Raw genomic sequence first — 26,374 nt, forward strand, 5'->3', positions numbered from 1 at the left:
AAGAGGTTGAAAGAGTTTTCAAAAAAAATCCACTGAAACCGAACATAGCCTCTCACAACAATGCCAGCTGGTGCACTGATACAGATGGGTTTCTAGAATATTCGCCTAGTGAGGGAAACCAGTACTACAAGGGGCCTGCCCTCCACAAGATCATCCCATTTATTCTGAGGGGAATCCCCCTCGTGCTTTCCGATGGAATGATCACTTCCCTCCAGCAAATACCAGCTAGCTACATGTGCGTTGTCTCGTGGACAGTCGCCCTTTAATTTCACCTTCTCCTTTTCCAAATTGTAGGAAGAAATTGATACATCAAGACTCTTTGAGTGGCGTGATGGGCCTCTGGTCCTGGCCATGAAGGAGGATAGCTTTTTCCTCTTGGATGAGATCTCGCTGGCTGACGACTCTGTCCTGGAAAGACTCAACAGGTATATTCCCTATGTTCAGTTTTGCTGATCTTGTTTTTATAGATATTAATTTTTGTGACAAGTAAATGCTTGAACATGATAATGAGTTACTACTCTCTTTTGGCTTCAGCATGCAGAATCTCCTTAAAGAGGCCTAGGTTTTCTGTTTCACTGTCAGTAATCAGAAAGATGGGACTCTGGGATGGCTAGGCTGAAACAAATGAGCCTAAGTTAAAATTCTTTTTATGGCAAATCATATAGCCATTGTCTTAATTTTTTAGAAAGTATTAGAATCTGCATTCTCGATATTATGGCTGTGAGGCCTCTCATAACTTCAGACCTATATGAATCTTCACGATACCTATTTTTCACTCTTTATTGAGGTATAATTTACATGTCATAAAATGACTCACTTGAAATGTATAATTTAATGAACGTTAGTAAATTCAGTGTTTTGCATCCATCACAATAAAGTTTTACAGCATTTCCATTATCCCGTTACGATCCCTTGTGCCCATTTACAGTTTATCTCTGATGCCACCTCCTGCTACTAATCTTTTTGTCTCTAGATTTGTCTTTTTAGGACATTTCATATAAGTGGCCTTTTTTTTTTCATTTTGCAGTAATGTTCTGAGGCTTATCTGTGTTGTAGGCTATCAGTAGTTTGTTTCTTTTTTACTTCTGATAGTATTTCATTGTGTGGATATACCATATTTTTTATCCATTCACCACTTGGTTGTTTTGGGGTTGTTTCTACATTTATGAATAGTGCTGCCATGGGCATTTACATGCAAGATTTGTTTTTAAAACAAATGCTTTCCTTAATAAGGACGTATGTAGAAAAATGAATTATTTTTGTTTTGATCGGAAATACTGTTCTATCACACAGGAATTGAGATAGTGAGTCTTTTTAAAATGTGTGGTAGGAAACCATTAAATAACGTGAAAGCTCAGCAGAGGAGAGAACTTTCTTTTTCCTTCTTAAAGAACCTTGAAGCCATAAAATAGGAAGGATACATAGCCTTTTCTAATAATATATTCTCCATTTTTTTCCTGTCATTTAGTGTCCTTGAAGTAGAAAAGTCTCTGGTATTAGCAGAAAAAGGCAGCCTAGAGGACAAGGATAATGAAGTAGAGCTGTTGACTGCTGGGAAAAAATTTCGTATCTTAGCAACCATGAATCCTGGGGGTGACTTTGGAAAAAAAGAGGTAAAACCATGTTCTCAAAGCATAATTTATTTTAACTTTTTGACCATAGCTCGTTGGCACCCTTAAATGCAGTATGTGAAAATGCATTTAGAATTTTTATGTGGGGTAAAACCTGGGTAAAAGGTAAAAATCCAGAAAGATAATTTAGGATTATTAAAAGATTGAAAAATATTTCAGACAGATAAACGTTTCCTTATTTGACATCTCACTTTGTGTATGTGTCTGAAATTTCAGTGTTCCATTCACTTTGCCCAGGTCTTTACATACATTAGTGTAGTAAATTTTCCCAAGAGCTGTGTGATAACATTATTTTTCTATTTTTACGGATGTGAAATTTTGAAACTAAAATTTAATCTCAAGCTGTGCTACTAGGTTTTATTCTCTTACACATGAGTGTGGCTTTATGAATGATTTGGATTTTTTCTTATTTTTAAGATTTTATTTTTAGAAAGAAGGGAAGGGAAGGAGAAAGAGAGGGAGAGAAACATCAGCGTTTGGTTGCTTCTCACATGCTCCCCCACAGGAGACCTGGCCTCCAACCCAGGCATGTGCCCTGGCTGGAAATCGAACCAGGGACCCTTTGATTTGCAGGCCTGCGTTCAGTCCACTGAGCTACACCAGCCAAGGCTTTATGGATAATTTTAAAGTGTTGAGAAGTCACAGCCAAGAACCTCTTTTGGTTTTGCAGGTGGACCATATCTGTTCCGTCAGGGTTCTGTGGGTTGCTGTCAATCTTTTGGAAAGAAGAGGGTGGAGGTGTTTCCTTCTCTACAAAAGGTAGTGTTAGGATTCAGCCAGGATCTAACACTCAAGCTCCATGGCTTTCAGGCTCGTCACACCTCTCAGTGAAATATGTGTTGTGTGTGGGACCCTAGCCTTTTATGGTTTGGAAAAGGGTAGTGTGGTAGCAGGTCAAGGATGATAAGAACCGGCGGTTGGTTCTGAGTGAAGGCAATTCAGGTTCCTGGTAGCTTGGTGGGTGCTTAAATTTAAATGCATACATGATATTTCAGGCCTAATTTTTCTCAGTAACATAAGATAAAAGATTGTATCACCGTGCTTCAAGAAATGTTCTGAAGAGAAGAAATAAAATACACTACAGTTTCAAACAAAATGTGAAAACTAGGTTCTTTGGCAAGTGGGAATGACATAGAGGATATGATTTAAAGGTTGTGTATGTTAACTTACCTATCAGGTTAGCTTATGTTTTTCTTAGCCAAAGATTGCCAACTTTTATTTTGCATGCCTAGCAAGCAGAGCAAGGTAGGATTCTGAAGACCAGAGGCATTCCTTGTCTAGGCTGGCTACAAAAAACACTCATGTATTCCCTGGGTCTTAATTGAGCTGCTCTGAGTACAAGCATTGTTCCTGGTTTTGCTGTGGTAGGCTAGATAGACAATGGAAAGGACTTTATTGTCAAGTAAAAGGAGAGTGGTGATTACATACATGCATCATTGCAGACATTTGTGAATGGAGGTTGACTGACCAATGGGAAGAGTAAAAATCCAGACTGAGGGCAGAGGCCTTACGATCAGAGGGACTGCACAATTCTTTGTAATACAAGAGGTAAAATATATACCTCATAATCCTACTTTCTCCGAGCTACATAAAAGCAGTTTTCTTCTACTTCAGACAGCTCTGTCTGTGGGAAGGTAGCATTATTTTCTCTAAACCATTGGTTAAGTAGTTGCGGATAAAGTAAAGGAAGGGCCTGGCTTAGGGGAAGGTGTTCAATGCAGGGAATTGCCCACTGGGGCTGGAATCCTGTTTGTACCACTTATACCATGCACTCCTCTGCACTTCCGTGCCATGTCTGTCAAGAAAGTGATGGCAGTACTGACTAGGAAGCTGTGGTAGAGATTAAAGAGATGACATTTAGAGGGAGCCAGGACAGAGCAGCAGGTCTTCATTAAATTGTATGTAGTAATAGAGGTAATAAAAGAAGTGTCTGGCACTTGGCCAGGTTCACAGCTAACAGTTTTTAAAATGATTTGTTTCCCAGCTTTTTTTAATAAGTATTGCATTCATATTGCAGTTTGTGTTTCTTACAGCTGTCTCCTGCCTTAAGGAACCGGTTTACCGAAATATGGTGTCCTCAGAGCACAAACTGTGAAGATTTAAAACAGATTATCAGTAGTAATCTTCGTCCCGGATTGTCTCTGGGCAGAATAAATCGTAAAGGTGAGAGTCTTCAGGTGGTGGTGGTGGAAATGGGACAGAGCATCGGTATGCTGGATGTGAGAAGTGTGATGTAGGACATTTGCCATGTGTACACATGGTCTATTATATGGAGGACAGGAGTTAGAGAAATAGGAACAAACTAGATCTAAAAAATACATATTAGCCTAGTACTATCTATTAAAATGCCCCCTTTTCCCATTGCCTCCTTCACTGGGGTTATTAAATTCTAGTTTCCTTATTGCTTCACCTGTTTATAGAACTTTTTTTAAAAAGATTTTATTTATTTATTCCTAGAGACTGGAAGGGAGAGACAAAGAGAGGGAGAGAAACATTAGTGTGTGGTTGCCTCTCATGTGGCCCCCAGTGGGGACCTGGCAGGCAACCCAGGCATGTGCCCTGACTGGGAATTGAACATTGCAACCCTTTGGTTCACAGCCTGCACTCAGTCCACTGAGCTACCCCAGCCAGGGCGTAGAACATCTTTATAGAAGGTGTATAGCTAAAGATGAGGAAAATTTGGGTTTGGTTTTAGTTTTTTTCATCTTTAGAAAATGTTTATGGAGCTTTCAACCATATTTCTTTAATTGTCATCAGCTAATTTATTGTTTCACTTTATTAAAATTTTTTATTATAAAAATTTTTATAACCTGTAACCTAGACTTAACCTAGTTAAAGGTTAAAATCTATAGGTTGAAATTTATAACCTACATTTAACAATTTTTAAAATAACCAGTAAGAGTCAAAGAGTCAAAACACTTATGTGATTCTTTTCTTTTTTTTAGAGTTCTTAGTTTATTAATTCTGTCATGAAAAATCTGTACAGTCACAACAAAGTCACTGAAGAACTTCTACTTCTTTTTGCCAGCACCAGCATTGGTCTTTGCAGTCCTTGACCTCCTTCGTTCTGTTCTTGTGTCCCTTCTTCTGTTCTCTGGAGGTCGTCTTCTCATACAGGGCATGTCTTGCAAGTCCATATTTAGTTTTGTTTTTCTTTGTGTGATCCAAGGACTCATAAATCATGTCAAAGCTAGTTGTGTAGCCACAACCAGACTGGGTTCTGAATCCCAGCATAAAGATGACATCTGATGTGGTGTTACACATTTTGGCTACTTTTTCCGAATTTCTGTCTTAGATGCTGCTGCCTTCCCAGGGTGAAGGATGTCAGTGACCATTTGTTTTCCCTGAAGTAGCACGTTGGTCAGGGACCTCCTACTCCAGGTAGTTACTGTGTCATTCATGATGGTGGTCGATCTTCAGGTAGCCAGGGAGGAAAAGCAGGTGGTTCTTTTTGAATTGAGCCTAGATTGCTTTGATATATATTTTTAAAAATTTTTTATATTGAGGTATGATTGACGTACAATGTTAGTTTCAGTATGCAGTATAGTGACTTGATATTTTTATATGTTGTGAAATGATCACCGCTAAGTCTAGTTGACATCTGTCACCATGCTTTGTATACATGTAACCCTAAGTTGTATTTCTAAAAGTGGAAATGAAGAATGTCACAGCCTCTGTTGGTTATGCCCAGCTTGCTCTCAGAAAGACGTTCTCATTTGCAATGCTGTCAGCAACTTAGTGAATGTACCTCATTGGTAATTCTTCCAGCATGGACTTTTTTTAATACTCACCTGAAGACATGCTTATTGATTTTAGAGAGAGGAAAAAGGAGGAAGAGAGAGAGGGAGAGAAACATTGATGTGACAGAAACATCAATTGGTTGCCTCTTGTACATGCTTCAATTGGGGACTGAACCTGCAACCCAGGTTTGTGCCCTGACCAGGAATCAAACCCATGATCTTTTTGGTTTATGGGACAGTGATCCAACCCAGTGAGTCACACCAGTAATCGTTATTTACTTTTGGGTAATATTCTGCATTACATTTATCACATCATTTTCTATATTATGTTACCCCTTAATATTTTTTGTAAAAAATACATACATAAACCTGTCTACTTTATCACTCATCTTCTTTGTGTGGAATAGCCATGGTTCAGTTCCTCTCTAACAGCAGATAAAAGTTATTCATTTTATTAAGCTGTTGATACAACTAAAATTTATTTCACTCTGAGATGTGGACTCAGGTACTCATTTAATATCTAGTTGAAGCAGCATTTAATTTTTTTTGTCATTGTTACTGGACTTTTCACTTTGAGCTGTCATTTTAAGTTCCTTCTAGAGATATGTGGGGTTTTTGTAATTAGTATTTTTTGTTCTGGCCAATTAGTTTTCTTCTAACCAATTCTCAGTTTTGCCTTAAAGAATGTTGTTGAGTAGTCTTTTCATATTATATCAGTCTCGATTCCTCCTATCATGTTTTCTTAAAAAAAAAGTTCTTTGGTATTTATACTTTTATTATTTTTTTCTTTTTAGATAAATGTTTACTATTGATTTCAGAAGTTATATATGTAAATTGCTCTACTAAATTTAATTGGCAGTGCTTTAATCTATAACTGTTTAAGAAGTATTTTATTTCAAAATACTCTGCAGCATGAAACTGTGATAAGTAGAATAGCTTTTTAACCTAAATCATGAAACAAAATTTATGAATTTTGTAATTTGCTCAATTTTGATAGATTTAGCAAAAACACTCTGGTCTTAGTGCCACTAAGAATGTGGTGTTCCCCATTCCAGACAGTCTTTTATAATATAGTAAAATTTGTGTATTTTCTAAGGTCTTTGTGTCTTCAAAATGGTGTTTGAACATGAACCAAAATATTATTTCTTTGAGTTTTCAGGGTATAATTTGTTATATGTGGAATGCTATACATGAACCCCTTGGGAATGCTGTAAGAGCTATGGACCACCCCCCTTTGTAGAAAAAACATTAATGTGAATTTCCAAAAATTTGCGTGTACTTGTAATTTCAAGGATCACAGGGGTTGCTTTAGGCCATCTGTGGGTCCCAGGGAACACGTGCCCTGTTGTAGAGTGTTTGTAAACAGTGCACACTTACTTCCTGGTGTCATAGGAGCTGATGTAGCTGAAGTGATGCTGGATTTCATTGACTGGCTGACCCACCAGGAATTTGGCCGAAAGTGTGTGGTCAGTATCAGAGATATCCTGTCATGGGTTAACTTCATGAACACAATGGCGGAGGAAGCTGCTTTGAAAAGACCAGAGACCGTTTCCACTGTGACATCTCTTGTCCATGCTGCATGCCTGGTGTACATAGATGGAATAGGTTCAGGTATGTTGTATCTTAGCTGGTGGGGACAAGGGGTTCAGAGTAGAGTTTTAGAATGTAGCAAACCTAGATCTCTTACCCAGCTACTTTATAGAATCACTTACTTTAATATTTCCAAGGCTCAAAATGGCTTTTCCTTTCTTTCCTTTTTTTTTAAAACTCATCTTGAGAAAATATATGCCAAAAACTTCTCGTTGCTTATAGGCAAGGGACTTAGTAAGTATGAAATAATGATTATGAGTAGAAAGAAGACTTTTGGAAATGCCTTTGCTTCTGAAAGACTGGATAATTCTTAACATGAAGGGTCATTTGTAGTTAATGGGTGTGAATCCTTTCGTTGGTTTTAAATTTACTGTAGTTTCATAAAATTCTGTATTTAAGTTCTGGCTTTTTAGCCATGAAGATTAGAAATATAAACCAAAACAATCAGTAGTACCATATTATTATTCATATCTCCATGCTGATTTATCATGGAGTGCCTGGAGTGCTTCGTGAAGTACCCTTTGCTGAATTGATGATCTGTAAATTGTGGAAAGAGGGAAGCCAGACGTCTTCCTTAAGACCGCTTACATTAGCAGTTGTGATTCGGCTGTCATTCAGCTAGGGCTTCATTTTCTCTAGGAACCTGCCCAGAGCTCCTGCTGAGTGGTTGTGAAGGTTGGTGTTGTGTTGTTTGATGAACTTGTCTGTCTTTTAGGGGTCACTTCCTCTGGGTTTGGTACAGCTCTCTTGGCTCGCAAAGCATGTCTGAAATTCCTAATGAAGAAAATTTCCAAGGTAGTCCGACTTACTGAATGTCAGAAAAATGAATTGAAGATTTATGACAGATTCAAAACCAAAGAATTCACTGGGATAGATAACCGTTGGGGAATTCATCCATTTTTTATATCAAGAGGTAAGAGTGATTTTTAAATAAATGAAGATTCTCTTCTTGTACATCACAGATACTTGACTTTTTGTTTTAATGTGTCACATTCATGATTATTTTTGAACTAGTTACCTGAGTTAGAATCTGATTTGGCATAACCATAATTTTGTGAATGGTTAAAACATAGAACCATTCACAAAACATAGAAGCGTATAAAAATAGGGGAAATATAGTCTTTAATCTATGGCTAAATTGTCTTGTAAAAGTGCATGTATTTGTTTATTATTTGGTGCTCAAAATAAGAGCTCTCCTATGTACCAACTCTAGAACCTGATCAGCTTTTGCAAAAGTAGGTTTGTGAATCCTTGAGAGAAAATTGGTGTTTCCCATTTTCCTGTCCTGGCATCTGTCATGTAACTTGGCAGTCATAGACATTCAGAAAATGTCTTGATTGAGTGGATGAACAAATGAATGATTAATTGGGAAATGTAGGGGATGCATCCTGAATTGTCTTGGTAACCTAAAACCTTGGATGAGATTGTTTAATATGGAACCATGTGGTCTACATGCCTAGTTTACACTTGACTTTTAGAAAAATACCTACTTATAAAGGTAAATTGTACAGATACCTGTAGTATTTCCAGGTATAGGTTGCAATAGGAAAGATAGTGCTTGCAGCTGGACCTATGTAGTAGGCACCTGTGTAGGTACAAGAGATGGAGAGATTTGTGCATCAGGCACAACTGAGGAAGGTGCTGCTGGCTCTTTCTGTAAAGCATTTTATGGGCCCCAAAGTAGGGAAATGCTGAAATAGGGTTGAGCATTACACTACAAATCCTACTTCATTTACTTTCTGACAGTTCACTTGGTGGATCCTTATAGTCTTGGGTTGGCATGTATATGTTACGTGGTGATGTCCAGCTTATCTGTGGATTTTTTTCCCCTCCACTTAAGGACCTGTCCTGCACAGGAGTAATATTGCCGACTATGCACTCAGTGCTGGCACCACAGCCATGAATGCCCAGAGGCTTTTAAGAGCTATGAAGCTGAACAAGCCCATTCTCCTGGAGGGCTCCCCTGGTGTGGGCAAGACAAGTTTGGTGGGAGCATTAGCAAGGGCTTCAGGCAACACCCTTGTTCGAATCAACTTGTCAGAGCAGACGGTAAGTCATAGGCAGAGGGAATACATTTGTATCTGTTCACAGTTTCCTAATCAGGAGTAGTTACGACATTTTCAGTATCCCAGAGATTTCCTGGCTATAAAAAACCACAGCAACTTGATCTTCCAAACTAATTCTTCTTCTGAATTAATTAATAGCTAACATCTGTAATAATACTCTGGATGTTTTACTCTAATCCTTCTTTGAGAATTACCCACATTAGTATTTATTGTAATACAACCTCTTTTTATTTTGGTCCTTTCTAAAATAAAAATTTGTAGAAGTAAAATAACCATTAAACAATCTTAATGAAAATGTGGAACAGAGATGACAAATTAAATCAGAATCTCTTGGAATGGGGTCTGGGAGCAGAGCGTGGGCATTGTTGTTGGGTTTTGTTTTTAATATTCTTTTTAAAGCCCACCAGTTAATTTCCAGGTACAGCCACAGCTGAGAACTACTGATTTGGAGCTCCAGCTCCAGTCATTGACACTGGGGCCTTGTGGTGAGAAGGTTCTGTAGGCGCGTCTGGGCTCCTGGTGGAGAACGCTGGGCGGGGGTGGGGTGGGGGGGTGTTATTAATTTGTTCTGTCTTGGGAGGAAGAGTGGCACAAGGCCCAAGAATTTAGTATTTTACATTTTGGCTCTTGGAATCTAGTTAATTTTTGATGTAAGTTTTGATTTTTCTCACTTCTGCCCCTTCTCAAAGGACATCACAGACCTGTTCGGAGCAGATCTACCCGTTGAAGGTGGCAAGGGAGGAGAGTTTGCCTGGCGTGACGGCCCCTTGCTGGCGGCTCTGAAGGCTGGTCACTGGGTTGTGTTGGATGAGGTGAGGGGACTGTCCATCATGCCCTGGACGGGGCCTCGTGTGTGAAGAGCAGTCGTGCCTTTCATAGCTCTACAACATTTCTCAGTGGATGATCATGCTGTTGCCTATTTAAAGGCAAATTCTCTAATGAAAAGAATCCTCCATGGTTTCTTTTAATAATAAAAATAGTTACTTGCTGGAAGGTACATTTAGAGGCCCCTCTATATGTATTACCTCCAAACTTTCCTACTTTTGTAAGTAGCTTCCAGAGCAAAACTACCTCCTAGCTAGTGTTTTCTTATAGGCTCTGGCAGGTATGCTCTTTGCACTTATTTTATGGGTGTTTTCTGTGTCAGCTACCTCATGTTTTACCAGTGCAACAGAGAGACTGGGGAAAGTTGTCTTAAGAAGAAACATACAGAAATGGCGAGGAAATGATCAGTGTTATGTGTGTATATTGGATAAATACTATTGACCAGAACAGAGCACATTCTGAGACCTGTGTTAATGCTAAATATCAGTGACACACAGGTAGCTTGAGATATGAGAAAGTGATTTACAAAAGTAAAAAAATTAAGGCTCTGGCCCGTGGAGTCAAGTCAGAGTGAGATGTGCCGTGTACATTGAGGAAAAGGCTAGGAAGTGGTAGGGCGCTTATGCGATTAGAGTCATGAAAGTGGGACGGGTGAGATGTGACACAGACCCCAGCATTTGCCAGGTTCGGACCCCTTTGGTCTGAAGTTCGAGGAATGCCGGGGCATTCCCCCTTTTTAAATTATTATTATTATTATTATTATTATTATTATTAATTTTTGGTATGTTTTTTAAAATTTATTATTGTTCAAGTACAGTTTTCTGTCTTTTACTCCCATCCCAGCCCATCCCAGGGGCGTTCCTTTTTTGCTGAGCTGCTAGGGGACATATTAAGGAGAGGGTTCCCTCCCACCCCCCCAGTTTTTTTTTTTGAAAAAGATGTGTGATACAAAATTCATTTTTCAGGAAAAAGGAGTGCCTAGTTTTAAAGCTTAAGAAGACTTCACTCCAGTGGGTGAAAATTCATCCAGGGACCACAAGGCATCCTGGACTTGCAGTCAGTCATACCTCAGTGCGGCTTTTAGAACTTAGCCTGTTTGGAAATATACAGTGGAATTTGTGCTTTGTAGTGCTTATGTAAATACAACATTTGAAATTCTCACATAGGATTTTGCCCATTTGAATGTTACTGATTCGTATTTTCCCAGTTGAATTTTTCCATGTTTCCTAAAGACCACCCATACATCCCATCCCTGAGCTCCGAACCCACGGTGGAGACTTCCATTCAGCTCTTTTCATTTTTGTCACAAAAAGCTTTTATTTGTTTTCTTGTTCACAAAATTGTTGGTGAAAGATAGCTGTGTAGATCCACTTCATGTAGTTTATACCATGACTTTTACTCTCATTTAGAGATTCATTCAGTATTTGAGCTGGGAAAGTTATTTACTTATCTGTGTGGGTAAAGAGCTATCTTTCCTCATCTTTTACAATCTCAGAGTGCAAAAGTGAGATATCTATATATTGGCCATTTTTGGGTAAGCTGTTATTTATAAAGAAGGTTAATATGGTGCACATAATGGATACTGTTTAATTTTAGAGATTTTAATTGCTTTTTAAAAATTCAGTCATGTATTTTGTTTACTGAAAGATTATTGAGAATTTATATACATCAAATCTAACATGCATATGATACAGTAATAGGATGCATATACATCAGTCCATCACTCAAGAAGTAGAATGTAACTAATATTGTTTGAACTTCCTCCTCTTAAAGATAGCGCTGTCTTTTGTGCATATTATTTCTTTGCTTTTTGTTATAGTCACACACCACATATAACACATGTATGCATTTTCTTCTCTATATAGCTCAACCTGGCCTCTCAGTCCGTATTGGAAGGACTCAATGCTTGTTTTGACCATCGGGGAGAAATCTATATTCCTGAATTAGGGATGAGCTTTAAAGTACAGCATGAAAAGACGAAGATTTTTGGATGTCAAAATCCCTTTAGACAAGGAGGCGGGAGGAAGGGCTTGCCCAGGTCTTTTCTTAACAGATTCACTCAGGTGAGATTTCCTGTTACCATAGACACCACAGGGAAAGTGTTGGGGGTTTCACGACTGTGGGTGTGTAGCTATTAGGAGGTTCTCTATGAGAATGAGACAGTCAGTTTAATGATCTGGTTTTCAATTCCATGTCTTTATATGATGAATATTAATGCAACTGATTCCCATCATCACTTGTCTCCTGATGTGAATCCCTTTGTCTTCTGCCCCAGAGGACCTGGAGTATTATTATCAGTTGCGGGGGGAGTAGGGTCACCACCCTCTGTAGGGTTCTATTACTGTGCTCAGGATTAAGGCCAGCATGTGACCTTTTCAAGTGTCTATTAAGACATCAAAAGAATTTTGTAATGAAAACAATGCATTTTAAAGACATGTGAGAAAGAACAGAAAACTACCATGAAGAATTAAAAACCTGTATTCTCTATTCCGAAGTCAACCATAATTCAGTTTTGGTATACTATTGCCTTTATTCACATTTGCAGAGAGGGTAGGGTGTCTGTATGTGCATGTGCTCTCTTGTTCCAACATCTGTTTTTTTTTACAGTTTGGCTAGGCTAGAGGTTTGGAAGTGGCTTTACAGGTTAGCTTTGTTTAATGTCGCTGTCCCTTGATAATTAAGAATTTGATAAGTATCTTCTAAGAATAGTTTATTATGAAACATTTCAAACATACTGAAGTTGAACAGATTTATAGCGGATGCTCGTGTGCCTACCATCCAGAATTTTTGTAGGATATTTTTAAAAATAAATATACTTAAAAAATACTTTGCATGTATCCTTTTCTCTTTATTAGAGTTGAGCTAAGAAGAGAAATCCTCAGTCGCTTTGTATTTCAAAAACTGTTTGATTCTGTATCCTAAAAATGCAAGAAAAGATAGCTCTAGAACTGAAAAATTATATAAATGTATGTGTAACTAAGGTATTGTTTTGATAAATAAAAAATTTACATCACAAGTGATACTAATTTCTGTGTTTAGTAAAGAGAAAGTTGCATCTCTCCATCTTATTTTGGGATTTTATAGGTCTTTGTGGACCCCCTTACCGTAATTGACATGGAGTTCATTGCCAGTACTCTGTTTCCAGCCATTGACAAAAATATTGTTAAGAAAATGGTTGCTTTCAATAACCAGGTAAGTACCTATTTGTATTGATTGTTCTTGATTTTCCTGCCTGTAATCGAGCTATTTTTTTCTGAACATGGGATACTACCTAATTACTAGTCTAAGATAAATCACATAGAATTTTACAGGTTTACAGTGGAAGGGAAGCTACTCATTTGAGGGTTATAGTAATTCATTGCTGTTGTGTGTCTCAGTGTTAATGTTTACAGGGTATTTCTGACATTTACAAGTCTGGATTAGAAAAGGGGAGATACCTGACTCAAGCCTGTTAATTTCTGTTTCAGATTGTGTATGCATTTATAATACATTAACAGTACTTAATGCAGTGCCCAGTAGTGGGACATGTTTTCCAACAAAGGCATTTTCTTTCTAGATTGATCATGAAGTGACTGTTGAGAAGAAATGGGGGCAAAGAGGAGGACCGTGGGAATTCAACCTCCGGGACCTTTTCCGTTGGTGTCAGTTGATGCTGGTTGACCAGTCTCCTGGCTGTTACGATCCTGGTCAGCATGTGTTTTTGGTCTATGGTGAAAGAATGAGAACCAGGGAAGACAAAGAAAAGGTGTGTTTCACACTTTCACATTCGCTCTTTGTGTTTCTTTCCATTTGAAAGTTCATTTCTTCCTAAGGGAGAGAAGGGGCATACTCACAAAAATTATGAACCTCAGTAAATCTACTTGGAAATTTAGAAGTTAAGGGGAGAGACTGTACTTTACCTTTCTCAGGATCTCACAATACAGAATAGTTTGCTTTGGAGTACACACTTTGTTTATCCATCTGAACCCTCATGATTGTAAATTTACCTAGAACAGCATCGCCTCCTATACTAAAGAACTGGGTTTCCAACATCTTTCCACACACACAGGGAAGAAGAAGCAGCAGGAGGAGGTGGGTGATACCCAGTAGGAGAGGAGGGTTTTCTTTTTACAAGTATTTTATCTAGAAAGTACAAACAGATATAAAGAGACGATGATCTGAATGGAAGTAAAAATATACCCCTTCATAAGTAGAAAATAATACTTGAATTCCCAGTGTAATAAACTGGATTGATGGGTGCATTTTACTTTGTGGTATTTCAAGTCAGGCCTCACTGAACACCTGCAGTAGCTGTGGGTGGGAGGTGCTGTCATGGCCTCTTTCAGATGAGCATCCAAGGCTCAGAGTTGTGGAGTCTCACAAGTAGCAGGTGGTAGAGCCAGCTCTCAGCCCAGACCTTTCCACTGTGCTATTCCTTCTGCAACATCACAGCTGCTTAAAAAGTAGTTAATGCACAGATCCATGCATTAGAAGCAGTAATCTTCAAATGTGAAGCTGTGACCATCCCATAGTACACGTGGCTTTCATACACCTTTTTTTCTGCCCAGTGCCCAGAATCCTATGTGGTATTCAGAATCTAGTCAGATGTTAACAACTCATTTATTGAGTAGTGGCTTTCAGTCATTATATTAGGACAGAATGTTCAGTTAGCATTCCTTCAATAACTTTATTGTCACACAATTCATGTACTATTAGCTAGTATTTTAAATTTTTCATTCTCTTACTAGGTACAGTGCGTTGTGGCTGGACACTGGCCAGCTGTTGGGTAACTAATGTTGGTTAGATGGTGTGACTCGACAGGCTGTGCAAGATTTCCACCACTCTTCTAGTGCGGAGTTGTGATAATTGACCAGATAGATTTTTCTGAACAAGAAAAAATGTTAAGAGACAGTAATAGGAGGAGAAAGGCTATAAAAGCTGGAAGGGTTCGGGTAAATTGAATATGACTTTAAAAAACTAAGTAAAACAGCCACAATAGATTGTGAAAACATTTATGATTTCACTTCTGGTAGATTATTGGGAGAGGAGATTATACACTTTAGAGTGGATAATATATAAAGCCAGAAATCGCCTGAACCCAGGGGTAGTTGACGAGCACTTTCTCCTCTACTGCCTTTTGGCCCATAGTAAATGTTTGACATTGGTTATGATTTTATCTTCTTTTTCCCCCTTAATGTTTTCCAAACTCTAGTTGTGTACATATCTTAAGGTATAAATGACATATAACATTGTATTAATTTCAGGTGTCCAACACAGTGATTTGGTATTTGTGTACATTACAAAATGATCATCACAATAAGTGTAGTTAACATCTGTCATACAGAACAAAATTTTTTCTTTTGATGAAAACTTTTAGGATGTACTCAGCAACTTCCAAATAGGCAATACAGTATTATTAACAGTAGTCACTGTTCTGTATATTATTTCCCCTTTACTTACAATACCATTTTTATTTTCTGACTTAGTCTAGTGGCCAGTTCTTTTTATAAGTGTTTGCCACTTTGTTAGAAACAAGCAACTTGGTGAAAATATTTTGCATGGCTGGAATTTTCCTGCTGCTATGGCCTATATTGATATCTTTTATTGCCCTCTCCCCCTTTTCCCACCCTTACCCCAACTCCTTGTAGATTTTTAAAAGAAATCCAAAAAAGAAACGAGGCTAATAGAAAGTTTTCTAGCAGTATTCCTACTAAGAAAGGGATAACTGGAAAAAATCTGTTAGAGAAATAACTTTGGTTTTTATTTTACAAAAGTTTTAGAAGGATAACATAGAGTTTTTGGAGTCAGACTGCCTTAGATTTAAAGTCAGCCACTAACTATGAGCAGTTATCATATAACTCTCATGAATCCTGTTATTCATATCTATAAAACAGAAATAATACCTATTTTGCAAGGACATGAGGTTCAGAAATAATCTCTATTAAAGCACCACTATAATGTCTGGTACATAGTACGTACTCAAGAAATAGTCATTGTTTTTCACAATAGTCATATTGCTGTTCTCGTCTGTCTTCTTTTAGGTTGTATATTTTGAATGATAAAAGTGATCTTTTTTTTCTTTTAATCCTCACCTAAAGATAGGTTTATTGATTACTTATTTATTTTTATTTTTGGAGAGAGGAGGGAGACAGAGAAACATTGATTCATTGCCTCTCATATGTGCCCTGACCAGGAATCAAACCCACAGTCCTTTGGTGCATAGGATGATGCTCCAAATTGCAGCCAGGGCATAAATTTCTCTTTTCATCTCTAGATTTGCTGCATGGCTTTAATTTATGATACATTCTTACTGGAATCTCAGATAGTTTGAGATTATGTTACTGCTTTTTTCTTGAGCTTCAATTTGCTTTGATTCTAAAGAATTAAATGTAATCTATCCTTTTTATAAGAGAATTCTAAAGGTTAAGGGTATCGTGACTAGTTTTCACACAATATAGTGACCTATAGTGACTGTGTGCCTTTGAAGAAGTGTGTATTCTAGAAGGTTTGACTCAGAATTTGGTGGAGTGATTTGTGTGTCGATTGTACCATCTTCTTTTAGGTCATTGCTGTATTTAAGGAAGTGTTCAGTTCACATTCGAACCCATACATGGGAACCAGACTATTTCATATCACTCCCTATGATGTTCAGGTGAGGAGACCTGGATAATCCTCTCTTCTTCTACAATTTTCTGATTTCTTCTGCACGTACTACCAGGCACACTGCTGAAGTCTCACTGGCATGTCTTTTCAGGTGGGTTACTCAGTCCTTTCCCGTGGTGGCTACGCGACTCCCCTGTCCCGCCATCCTTTATCACTTCTGCACCAGTCATTGCAGTCCCTGGAGTCAGTTATGAAGTGTGTGCAGATGAGCTGGATGGTCATCCTCGTGGGTCCAGCTTCTGTGGGCAAGACCAGTCTGGTCCAACTCCTGGCACAACTTACTGGTCACACATTAAAGGTCATGGCTATGAACAGTGCAATGGATACTACAGAGCTTCTGGGTGGATTTGAACAGGTAAGTGGTCTGATTGACAGTCTTCTGTTTTGGTAGTAACTATAAAAATCAGTATTCTTTGACTCTGGCAAATAGCTGTTATGAATTCACATGCTTTGGGTATTTCAGGTTGACCTTATACGGCCTTGGAGGCAGCTGGTAGAGAAGGTGGAGAGCACGGTAAGGGCACTTTTAAGAGACAGCCTCGTTATCAGCACTGATGATGCAGAAGTAGTCCTGCGGGCCTGGAGTCATTTTCTTCTGACGTACAAGCCCAAGTGTCTTGGAGAAGATGGTAAAGGAGTCACAGTGGAGATTGTCAACAAGCTGGAAGCAGTATTATTGCTTATGCAACGACTCAACAATAAAATCAACTCGTACTCCAAGGCAGGTGTGTGTGTGTGTTTGGTTGTGTGTATCAGGTACTTACCATTGTTCATATAATGTTCCTTTATAGGTAATATATTTGTAAATGCAATGTCCATAATTTTTTTAAATAATGATTAATGCTCAACATTTGAAGATTTTTGTCTTAGGAAGTAAACTGAAGCTGTTGTAGAGTAGCCACAGTTGGTACTCCTAAACGAAGCAACCAAGGAAGAAAGTTGTTTTTGAGCAGGTGGTTTATTTTGTGTGTAACCAGCTGTAGTGATGAGTCACTTGCATATAAAGTTAGTCTTATTGTTTATTGGCCTTTTAAAAAGTCTTAATAATTTCTCAGGAAATTGAGCATTTTAAACTGAAGACTAGATCCCTAAATTGATAGTTAAGATTTGTTTAGTAAGTTTGTATAGAAAGTGGAAGAAATTTAACGTGGAATTTAGCATGGAAACATAACTTCTCTAATTTTGTGGATCAGCTTTCCTTAGGTATCACGGTGCTGTGCTGTCTCTTGTCCAATGTGTGAAAGCAGTTTTATATGTATTTTTTTATTATTGTTTATGCTGTTGGGGTTGTTCAATTTTTTCCCCTCCCCCCCCAGCCCATCCTTCACTTCCATAATCAATCCCTGCACCGTTGTCCATGTCCGTAGGTGTTTCAGATATTTTGCCTAGTTTTCTAATTGTTCCCAATGGAAGGGTAAGTCTAAATGTTATTTCCTCATGGCTAGAACCAGGAATCTACTGTATAATACCTGGTGATACAAAAAAGTCATAAAACAATTTGCAACAAGAAAGAGCAATTGAAAGGTTTCTAGGGATGGGCTGTGTACACTATAAAGAAATAGCAGTTGTTATTGTAATCATACGGACATTATAAAGAAAGCCTGGTTTAACGACATTGATTGTGTCATGCCAACTAACAGCACATTCATTTGGTATAAATGCAATAATATGTGGGAGACTTTATTCCCCTTCTGCTTTTTGAAAAATTATAGCACATAAAGATTATTGATCTTCTCCATCACCTTCAAATTACCTCTAATAATTCAGAAAGCCATTAAAACGTAGTTTCTGCCCTCCAACCTAATTTTCTTACCTATCTTGTTTAAACCAAACAAAAAATTTTATCCTATTGGCTCTATTTTGAAACTTTAAAAAATTGAGCCAGAAGTGTCTGACCTTCTTTTAATAAACTTTTAGTATTTTTAAAATTGTTTTTATTGTCCTGGTTTGCAATTAAGAGCTGTGCCTGTGACATTTCAGAGTTCACCAAACTTGTGGAAGAGTCCCGAAGCTTCGGGGCGAAGCTCAGGCAGGCATCCAGTGGCTGCAGCCATGGCACATTCGAATGGGTTGACAGCATGTTGGTTCGGGCCCTGATGTCTGGAGATTGGCTTTTGATGGATAACGTTAATTTTTGCAAGTAAGGACCTTCTGCCCAATCATGAGTGAGCCCGACAGAAATTTGGGATATGCTTCTCAGAGTAGAAACTCAGGTGGTAGGTCTGGTATTTTTAATCCACTGTTTTTTCCACCAGAAATGCATCCTCAGCCATATTCTGTAGACTTCTCCCTGCGGTGAACAATGGTAGTTGGTCATTAGAGAGTTGCAAGATTTTAGTGAGTTGAGATGAAGGCTGACAAAATTTGATTGCATTTCCAGCCATCTTTGAGATGCTTTATTTAACATCAGAATGACCCAGTACTGGTCATTCTTGAATGCAGATTTTTGAAATGGAAGATCTGACACAGGACCCACATTTAGTAAATGTGCATCAAGGTAAATCGCTTTTGATTCCAAAGTAAGGTAAAGGGCAAGCACAAAACTGTTGTAGTTACATAGCCTAATAGAAGCTACTGCAGTCCATATGATACGTTTCTCTACGTGGAGCATTTCTGAGAATGTTTTGAGTTGAAATCCAATTACCTTTAAATGGATTTGATAATGTTGGGAAGTGGGGGAGGGGAAGAAAAAACGGTTCAGGGAACTTGCCATCATTTTTCTTAATTTATTGTATTTATTTAGCAACTATTTTGTGGTTTTACTATGTATGGCTCTCTGGACACTGTACCTTAGGTGTGAAAATGGGAGTTGATGGGGAAGGAGTTCACACTTCTAAGGGAGTGATCTATGCTGAAAGAAGACATGGGTTGGGGCAGCTGGAGCCTTGTTTGAGGAAAGTAGGGTCAAGGCAGCATGTCACCCTGTCCACCCTTTGAACTCTCTGTGCAGCCCCTCAGTGCTGGATCGTTTGAATGCTTTGCTTGAACCTGGAGGTGTCCTCACAGTTAGTGAGAGAGGAATGATAGATGGATCCACTCCCACCATAACACCACATCCCAATTTCAGGTATTTATGCCTCTTATGTCTCTGCCTAAGAATCTGACAGCCTCCCTAGAAGCGGAGGACATTCAGCAGGACCTTTTTGGCTATTGTATTGACACACCCAGTCATAAGTATGTTCACTCATTCATTGGTTCAATTAACATTATTTATGGAGGTTCTGCTGTTTGCCAAGGTCTGGGGACACAGAGCTTGGTTCCTGCCATGGATTGGTGGTGAAGGGTAGAAGCAGGGAGGTGGTTAAAAAAGCCTTTGCAGTAGTTCAAGGAAGAGATAATGATAGCTTATACTAGAAGGGTCAGCTGAATGGGACTTGCCAGTGGACTTGTGGGTTGATAAAAAGGGAGCAGGGATGACATCTAAATTTTTGACTTGAGTAATGGGGTAAATGGGGGTGCTGTTCATTGAGAAAGGAAAGACTAGCAAAAGATCAGGTTTTGGTGTGGGGAGGGTCAGCAGGGAATTGCTGTTGAGTCTTAGAGATGTCAGCTAGATGGAGGTGTTCCTGGACTTTGAATATATGAAGCTAATTGTTTCAGGAGAACTTAGTGCTTCCTTTTCTGCTATTTATAGGTAAGTTAAGTGATGAATTATCACAGCCTGATTTGGGGGAATATCTGAAAGTAAGAATTTTAAAGTTCTCAGATAGCATTAAAGGTGCACTGGATATACAAGTTCCAAAGGAAAGTAGGTTTAGAGAACTGGTTTGCTGTATGATGCATTTTGGAACTGGAAGATAGAATACAGATGATAGTAGCAGACTTGTAATTAGTGGTGTCGAATAAGTGCCCTGAAGATGAGCAAAATAAGATTTGGCCTCACCAGTTTGGGCTGAGTTGTGCCGTTGGTTGCACTGGGATTTTATTTTTATTTTCTTCCTTTGAATTGCTGTATTACTAGACTTTTTCTCTCAATGGATCCTGTTCATGGTGAAATATCCCGAGCTATGAGGAATCGTGGACTTGAAATATATATTTCAGGAGAAGGGGATGGGAGCATCCTGGATGACCTGGATCTGAAAGTTCTGCTGCACAGCCTTGGGTTGGTGGGGGACAGTGTGTGTGACATCCTCTTGGCTCTCCACAGAGAGACCCAAAGTGCTGTTGTAGGTAAGGTGCTTGACTTCTGGCCTCTGCAGAATTTATTCCTGTCTTTCCATTTGACTGTTAGTCCAGGAGGTCCCACATTTAGTGTACGCAGAAATAGAAATTCCCACAAAAGTGTAGACATCCTGGTACTCTTTTTTCCCTAACAGCAGGTGTGGGTGAAGCACAGGATTCAGTCTAAGGAAGCTTCTCCGGCCGTTCTGACACGTGTGTTCAGAGGCCCACACTTTGCGGAACACTGCTTTAGGCCCTGAGGTTGGTGACGGTGTTCCACCGATTTCAGGATCATCACTGAATCCTTGAGAGTAGAATGAAGAGGGAACTTTGAATTGCTTAAACCATACGGATGGTACTTCTTCTAAATGTCCCAATGTACAAAAAAAGCAATGCAATAACAGTAGTAAAAATAATAAACGGAATTTTATTTATTGAATAACTACTGTGTGTTAGGTACAATGTTGGCTGTTTATTTAGTACTCACATTGGTTCTGGAACACATATGTTTTCATTTTACAGTTAAGGTTAAGAGAAGTTGAGTAACTCATCAAAGCCAAATAGTTAATACTGACGTCTGGAATTCGAAAGTAGGTCTGTTAGATTTCAAAGCTATGGTCCTTTTTGAGGTCATTTTGTCACACTTGTAAATGAGTCGTCTGGTCACTTCCCCACAAGATACTGTTAGAGAGCAGGGAAGTAACGTAAGAGGGAAAAAATAGTAATGTTGCCACAAGTCCAAGAGTCTCTACAGTCCCCTTAGAAGCTTTCTAAAATAAGTATCTGGGTAGAATAGAGTTTGATGTGAAAGTGGGATTTATCCATTTTCATTGGAGATTTTGCAGAATCTATTGCTCATAGATGGCAATGTTTCTTCTTTATAGGTTCCCCAACATCATCTGTTTCAACTCTGATTCAGACGGCCTTACTCATTGTGCAGTACCTGCAGCGAGGGCTGAGTGTAGACAGAGCCTTTTCTGAAGCATGCTGGGAAGCATATGTCCACTCCCAGCACTCAGCAGCAAACCAGAAGGTACCACAAAGTGTTTCAAACAGCTGTCTACGCTGTAACACTGTACATTGTTTAGTATAAGAAAATTTCTTTTTTGTTAATGATAACTTGAATGACCTAAGAGAATGGACCACGACAGTTACTATCTCACAGAGATCTGGTATCCAGGTATTTTTCAGAAAAGTAGCTTAAGTGTAAATATTACATTCTTGAATTTATCATCATAAAAAGTAAAAGTTACTTTGTAATATACATTCCTTGGCAATAGCACATATACACCATGTGTTTTTATCTCCTACCAGGTTGCACAGGCTTTACTGGAGAAACATATTTCTTCTCTGCAAGCGCGTGAAACTTGGGGTAGCTCCATTCTTGCCTTAGGGCTGTGGCCAGATTCTCTGCCCTCAGCTCTCTTTGCTACGGAAGATTCTCACCTCTCTACAGTACGAAGTGATGGACAGATCTTAGCGTATTGCCTCAACAGGATGAGCATGGAGACGAGCAGCTGGGCACGGTTAGCAGAGCATTGAGCCTGTGTGTCTCCACTGTCTTCACTGTGTTGTTTTTGGTGGTGGTGGTTGTCACCTAGCATGCTAGGCCAGAATGTTGTGTGGCCATTTATTACCCAGCTGTCATAGCTTTGTTTGTTGCTACTCCCTGCATGTTATTCATTCAGTATATGTTTTAATTGTCCTCTTCATAGGAGACTCACCTTTTCCCCACTGTTTCTTTGAGTTGTTATTTGTAAAGTTATTTTCCTGGTTCTTTGAAGTGTGAAATGAAAGTTCATTCTGATACTGACTTTGCCTATTGCATTGCATTTCAGGATCCAGCCTCTTACCTTGCCAGACTTAGAGAAAATTATGCAGTCCTCCAGCCCTGAGAGCTTGCAGTTCAGTTCTGTTGAAATGGATTCCTTTTGGATTGATGAACCAGATGTTCTGGCCATGGCTGTTAAATTGCTTATAGAAAGAGCAACCAATCAAGATTGGATGCTCAGAGTTAAGTGGCTTTATCATCTAGCCAAGAATATACCACAGGGGCTTGGTGAGTAGAAAGGCTTAATTTGTGTAATGAGTGAATGTATGTACACTTAGCTGTTTAGTTCTTCAGCGGCTGTATTGTCTGTGACTACATTGCTAGTATTACATATGGGAGACCTCACAGCCAGGAATTTGTGACCTAGCATTACTGTCTGTGTAGGTGTTAAAAAAATTAAGGAATGTGCCCTGGCTAGTGTGGCTCAGTGGATTGAGTGCCAGCCTGCAATCCAAAGGGTCACTGGTTCAATTCCCACTCAGGGCACATGCCTGGGTTGCAGTCCAGGTCCCCAGTAGGAGCTGCGAGAGAAATAACCACACATTGATGCTTCTCTCCCTCTCTTTTCCCCTCCCTCCTCCATTTCTGAAAATAATTTTAAAATCTTTATTTAACAAAGGCACTAAAAAAATTAAGGAACATATGTGCCCTTAGATGTGTCCCAAATGAAACTTTTTTCCTTGTGTAGTGATCGGCATTTTAGAGTCTGTCCACCTTTCTATTGGGTCCAAAAGGAAAGTGAACTGTATTCTGTTGCTGTCTGTTTGTTTGAACACCCTGCTTTTTGTGCTGCTGGTGCTGCATAGCCATTCTGTCTGGTAAAGGTGCTGCTTTGGGGGAATTCATTTCCCCTAAAAGTGCCTAAGAGATTTATTAATCCCGGGTGCTCCATCCTAAAGAGGAAAAGGCAACAGTAACAACATCACATAGCTTATAAAAATACAGGACATAGAAATTGTTGGTAGAACTTGTTGCTTAAGGTAATTGTGTTTACATGAGCCTTTTTGCTCCATGGGAATTCATAGATGAGCTGTTGAATGTTTATATTATTGTGATACGAGTGATCTGTCTAAAAATGTGTAGAGAGTATTTGTATATTTATTGTTATTTATGTTGCTCCATATGATAGCTACTAGCCACAGATGACTATAAAAGGTAAATAAGTGTGAACTAATTAAAATTAAATGAAATCTAAAACCCAGTCCCTTAGTTGTGCTTCCCACATTTCACCTGCTGACAGGTGACAGTGGCTACTCTGACAGATCAGCTACAGAACGTTTTCGTCATTGTCGAGATTTATTGGACAGCTTGCTTTAGAGACTAACATTTGCGTGTCCTTCTCCCACAGAGTCAGTTCAGATTCATTTGGAAGCCAATGCTGCATCTCTCAGGAAATTTTACTCAACTTCTTTCTCAGCTGGGGTTAGTAATGTCATCAAAATACTACAACCAAATATAACAGGTACTGTACCTGATTTGGTTTCTAGCTCTCAGCTCCACTGACCCATCTTACCGAACCACCTTTAAATTAATGTTACCATTGTTTGGTGTTACCTCTGTCCCTCTGATTCTCACAACCTCGGAGAGTATCAGAGGCCGATCACTGCTGCTTTGTAGAAGGGCCAGGTTTAAGCCAAAGGAGCTCAGGGAGGTGTTAGCAGCAATAGGTGTTTACATCCTATTGTTGTAAAGACACGGCTTTTAAGTGTATTGAAAGCAAATGATGAGATGTATTCATTTATTTCCTGCCATGTAAGTTAGTTTTCTTGTGGTTAATGGTAAATAATTGGGTAATTAATAAGTCCATTGATTTTTTTCTGACCGATAGTGGGATTTCAGCAAATGAATGAATGCATTGGTTAGAATGTTTATGTCCCATTAATGATTACTTTTGTATCCTACAGTGGAATGGATTTTCAGGACTGGTAGAAATTCTGTATTTAGAAGGGAAATAGTATAAAAGCTGTTGGACTTCGCTTTTCTAGTACCATGGGCTGAAACCAGCTTTCTTTGTGCCACCTCTTCCCCGTCAGGACCGAATATGGTCAAATTAAAACAGTGAAAATCATCAACAGAAATTTGCCAGGCGAGGAGTTCAACTCCAAAATTCTATGTTTTGTTTTTTAAACCAGATGAATTTGTGATTCCTTTGGACCCTCGATGGAATATGCAGGCTTTGGACATCATTAGAAGTTCGATGGACTTTGATCCACAGACGGACCAGTCTGAGCAGCTCTTTACCCTCTTAGAGTCTATTGCAAATAAGTAGGTGAAGCCTGCTGTTCTGGGCATCGTTTGCCTCACTCTACACTCTGGCTTCACAGAGCATATCTTTTCTAAGTGTCTGTCAAATACCACTTAGGTGTGTTTAATCTTGTGAACCTGAGAGGTGGGAGTGGGGGTGGACGTGACTGCCTCTGTTACCACTACTCCTCTGCGTTCTCTGCTCAGTGAAGTAATTCTGACTGTGACATCAAAATTCCTATCATTTTTGCAAGCTCTTAGTAATTGAATAGGATGCTTTAAAAGATAAACTAGCTTAGCATTAATAGTGGGATTTATTTTCTGGTTAATTCTTTATAATCAGATAATCATACTTCTCCTGTTTCCTGGTTGATGCCCTGCAGCTCCTTCCATTTGCACCTACCAGTTCCCTCAGATGGCCTTTCCTTAGCCATTGGTCTGTCACATCACATCATTTCACTTTCTCGAATACTAGGGACACACGTAGTACCTGCACGCTTACATTCACACTCACATTTAAAGTTACCTGGTTGTTGTATAAGCCGGTGTTTCTTTTTTCAGTTTTGATTGACTTTTAGAGAGAGAGGAGGGAGAGAGAGAAATACTGATGTATTGTCCCACTTATTGATGCATTCACTGGTTGATTCTTCTATGTGCTCTAAGGCTTAAACCTGCAACCATGGCATATTGGGACAGTGCTGTAGCCAACCGAGCTACCCAGCCAGGGCCTGACCAGCAGTTTTTTAAATTGGCCATCACTGTAATAAATTCTTTAAAGTAACTTTGTAGTTACAGTATAATGTACATTACAGAAAAGTGAACGTAATGAATATACATGCTTTTGATGAGTTTTCCCAAAGAAAACACATTCATGCATGTGATATGTACTAGCACCTCAGAGACAGACCCCCTTGTTTCCTCTTCCAGTAACTCGCGCCTGACCTTCCTGGGTAACTTCTGCCACCACAGATTAACTCTGTGATGCCTGATTCTAAGGGTTCCCAGCACAGCTTGTCAGATCATGGCAGAGCAAAGAGGCCTGGCCATCTACCTAGCCACAGCTTTCTCCAGCCATCTGCCCTTTTTGCTCCAACTTAGTTGTCATCACTTTTGCCTCTCTCTCTCCAGTCTAGACTTCGTAGAGGGAGGAGAGGAATGTCAGGTTGAAGAAGATTGGTGTTTCAGGGATTTTCAGGATTCAGCAGATATGAAAAATATTATCCACCAATAATGGTTTGTTATGTTACTGAATCTCATTTCAGGACAATCATATATCTTGACCGAGAAAAACGAATTTTTACTGAAGCAAGTTTGGTTTCTGTTGGTGGCAAAAAGTTAAATAGTGTCTTGAGAATGTCCTTTGATTTCCACAAAGGTAAGACCACTGCCTTGCATGTTCTTCAGTGACATACCTGATTGCAAAATATTGCCGACGTTGAGAGACATACTCAGTAGCTGTTGCCATTTTACTGATTCCTTTCGGTTTGCTGGCCTGATTTCAAACATGTGCCCTTATTCAGTGCTAATGATAAGCTGGTCTTTGCACACTCTTGGTTCCTTTACTTTTTACAACTGCATGCCATGTAGACCCCATGTTATGAAAAAGGAAAGGGAGGCACAGAGGTGCTCAAGGTCACATCTCAA

The 26,374-nt window shown here is 39.1% G+C and overlaps 1 protein-coding gene across 3 annotated transcripts in view; it reads left to right on the forward strand.

The window, feature by feature from the left end:
* Positions 1-26,374, forward strand: part of MDN1 (midasin AAA ATPase 1) — a 146,071-nt gene that overhangs the window by 60,834 nt on the left and 58,863 nt on the right. For all 3 annotated transcript variants that reach the window (XM_037039452.1, XM_037039453.1, XM_037039455.1), the window contains exons 31-52: positions 295-425; positions 1,469-1,613; positions 3,665-3,794; positions 6,764-6,982; positions 7,677-7,874; positions 8,802-9,010; positions 9,717-9,839; positions 11,718-11,915; positions 12,937-13,044; positions 13,409-13,597; positions 16,394-16,483; positions 16,586-16,849; positions 16,958-17,219; positions 18,475-18,634; positions 19,445-19,561; positions 20,456-20,664; positions 21,540-21,688; positions 21,970-22,181; positions 22,494-22,714; positions 23,835-23,948; positions 24,619-24,751; positions 25,993-26,105. In XM_037039452.1, the coding sequence (XP_036895347.1) occupies positions 295-425; positions 1,469-1,613; positions 3,665-3,794; positions 6,764-6,982; positions 7,677-7,874; positions 8,802-9,010; positions 9,717-9,839; positions 11,718-11,915; positions 12,937-13,044; positions 13,409-13,597; positions 16,394-16,483; positions 16,586-16,849; positions 16,958-17,219; positions 18,475-18,634; positions 19,445-19,561; positions 20,456-20,664; positions 21,540-21,688; positions 21,970-22,181; positions 22,494-22,714; positions 23,835-23,948; positions 24,619-24,751; positions 25,993-26,105 (3,694 nt within the window). The remainder of the gene's footprint in view (positions 1-294; positions 426-1,468; positions 1,614-3,664; positions 3,795-6,763; positions 6,983-7,676; positions 7,875-8,801; positions 9,011-9,716; positions 9,840-11,717; positions 11,916-12,936; positions 13,045-13,408; positions 13,598-16,393; positions 16,484-16,585; positions 16,850-16,957; positions 17,220-18,474; positions 18,635-19,444; positions 19,562-20,455; positions 20,665-21,539; positions 21,689-21,969; positions 22,182-22,493; positions 22,715-23,834; positions 23,949-24,618; positions 24,752-25,992; positions 26,106-26,374) is intronic.

Source organism: Sturnira hondurensis, unplaced genomic scaffold, assembly GCF_014824575.4.
Source record: "Sturnira hondurensis isolate 20B ecotype Veracruz unplaced genomic scaffold, ASM1482457v3 Scaffold0025370, whole genome shotgun sequence".
Taxonomy (NCBI): Eukaryota; Metazoa; Chordata; class Mammalia; order Chiroptera; family Phyllostomidae; genus Sturnira; species Sturnira hondurensis.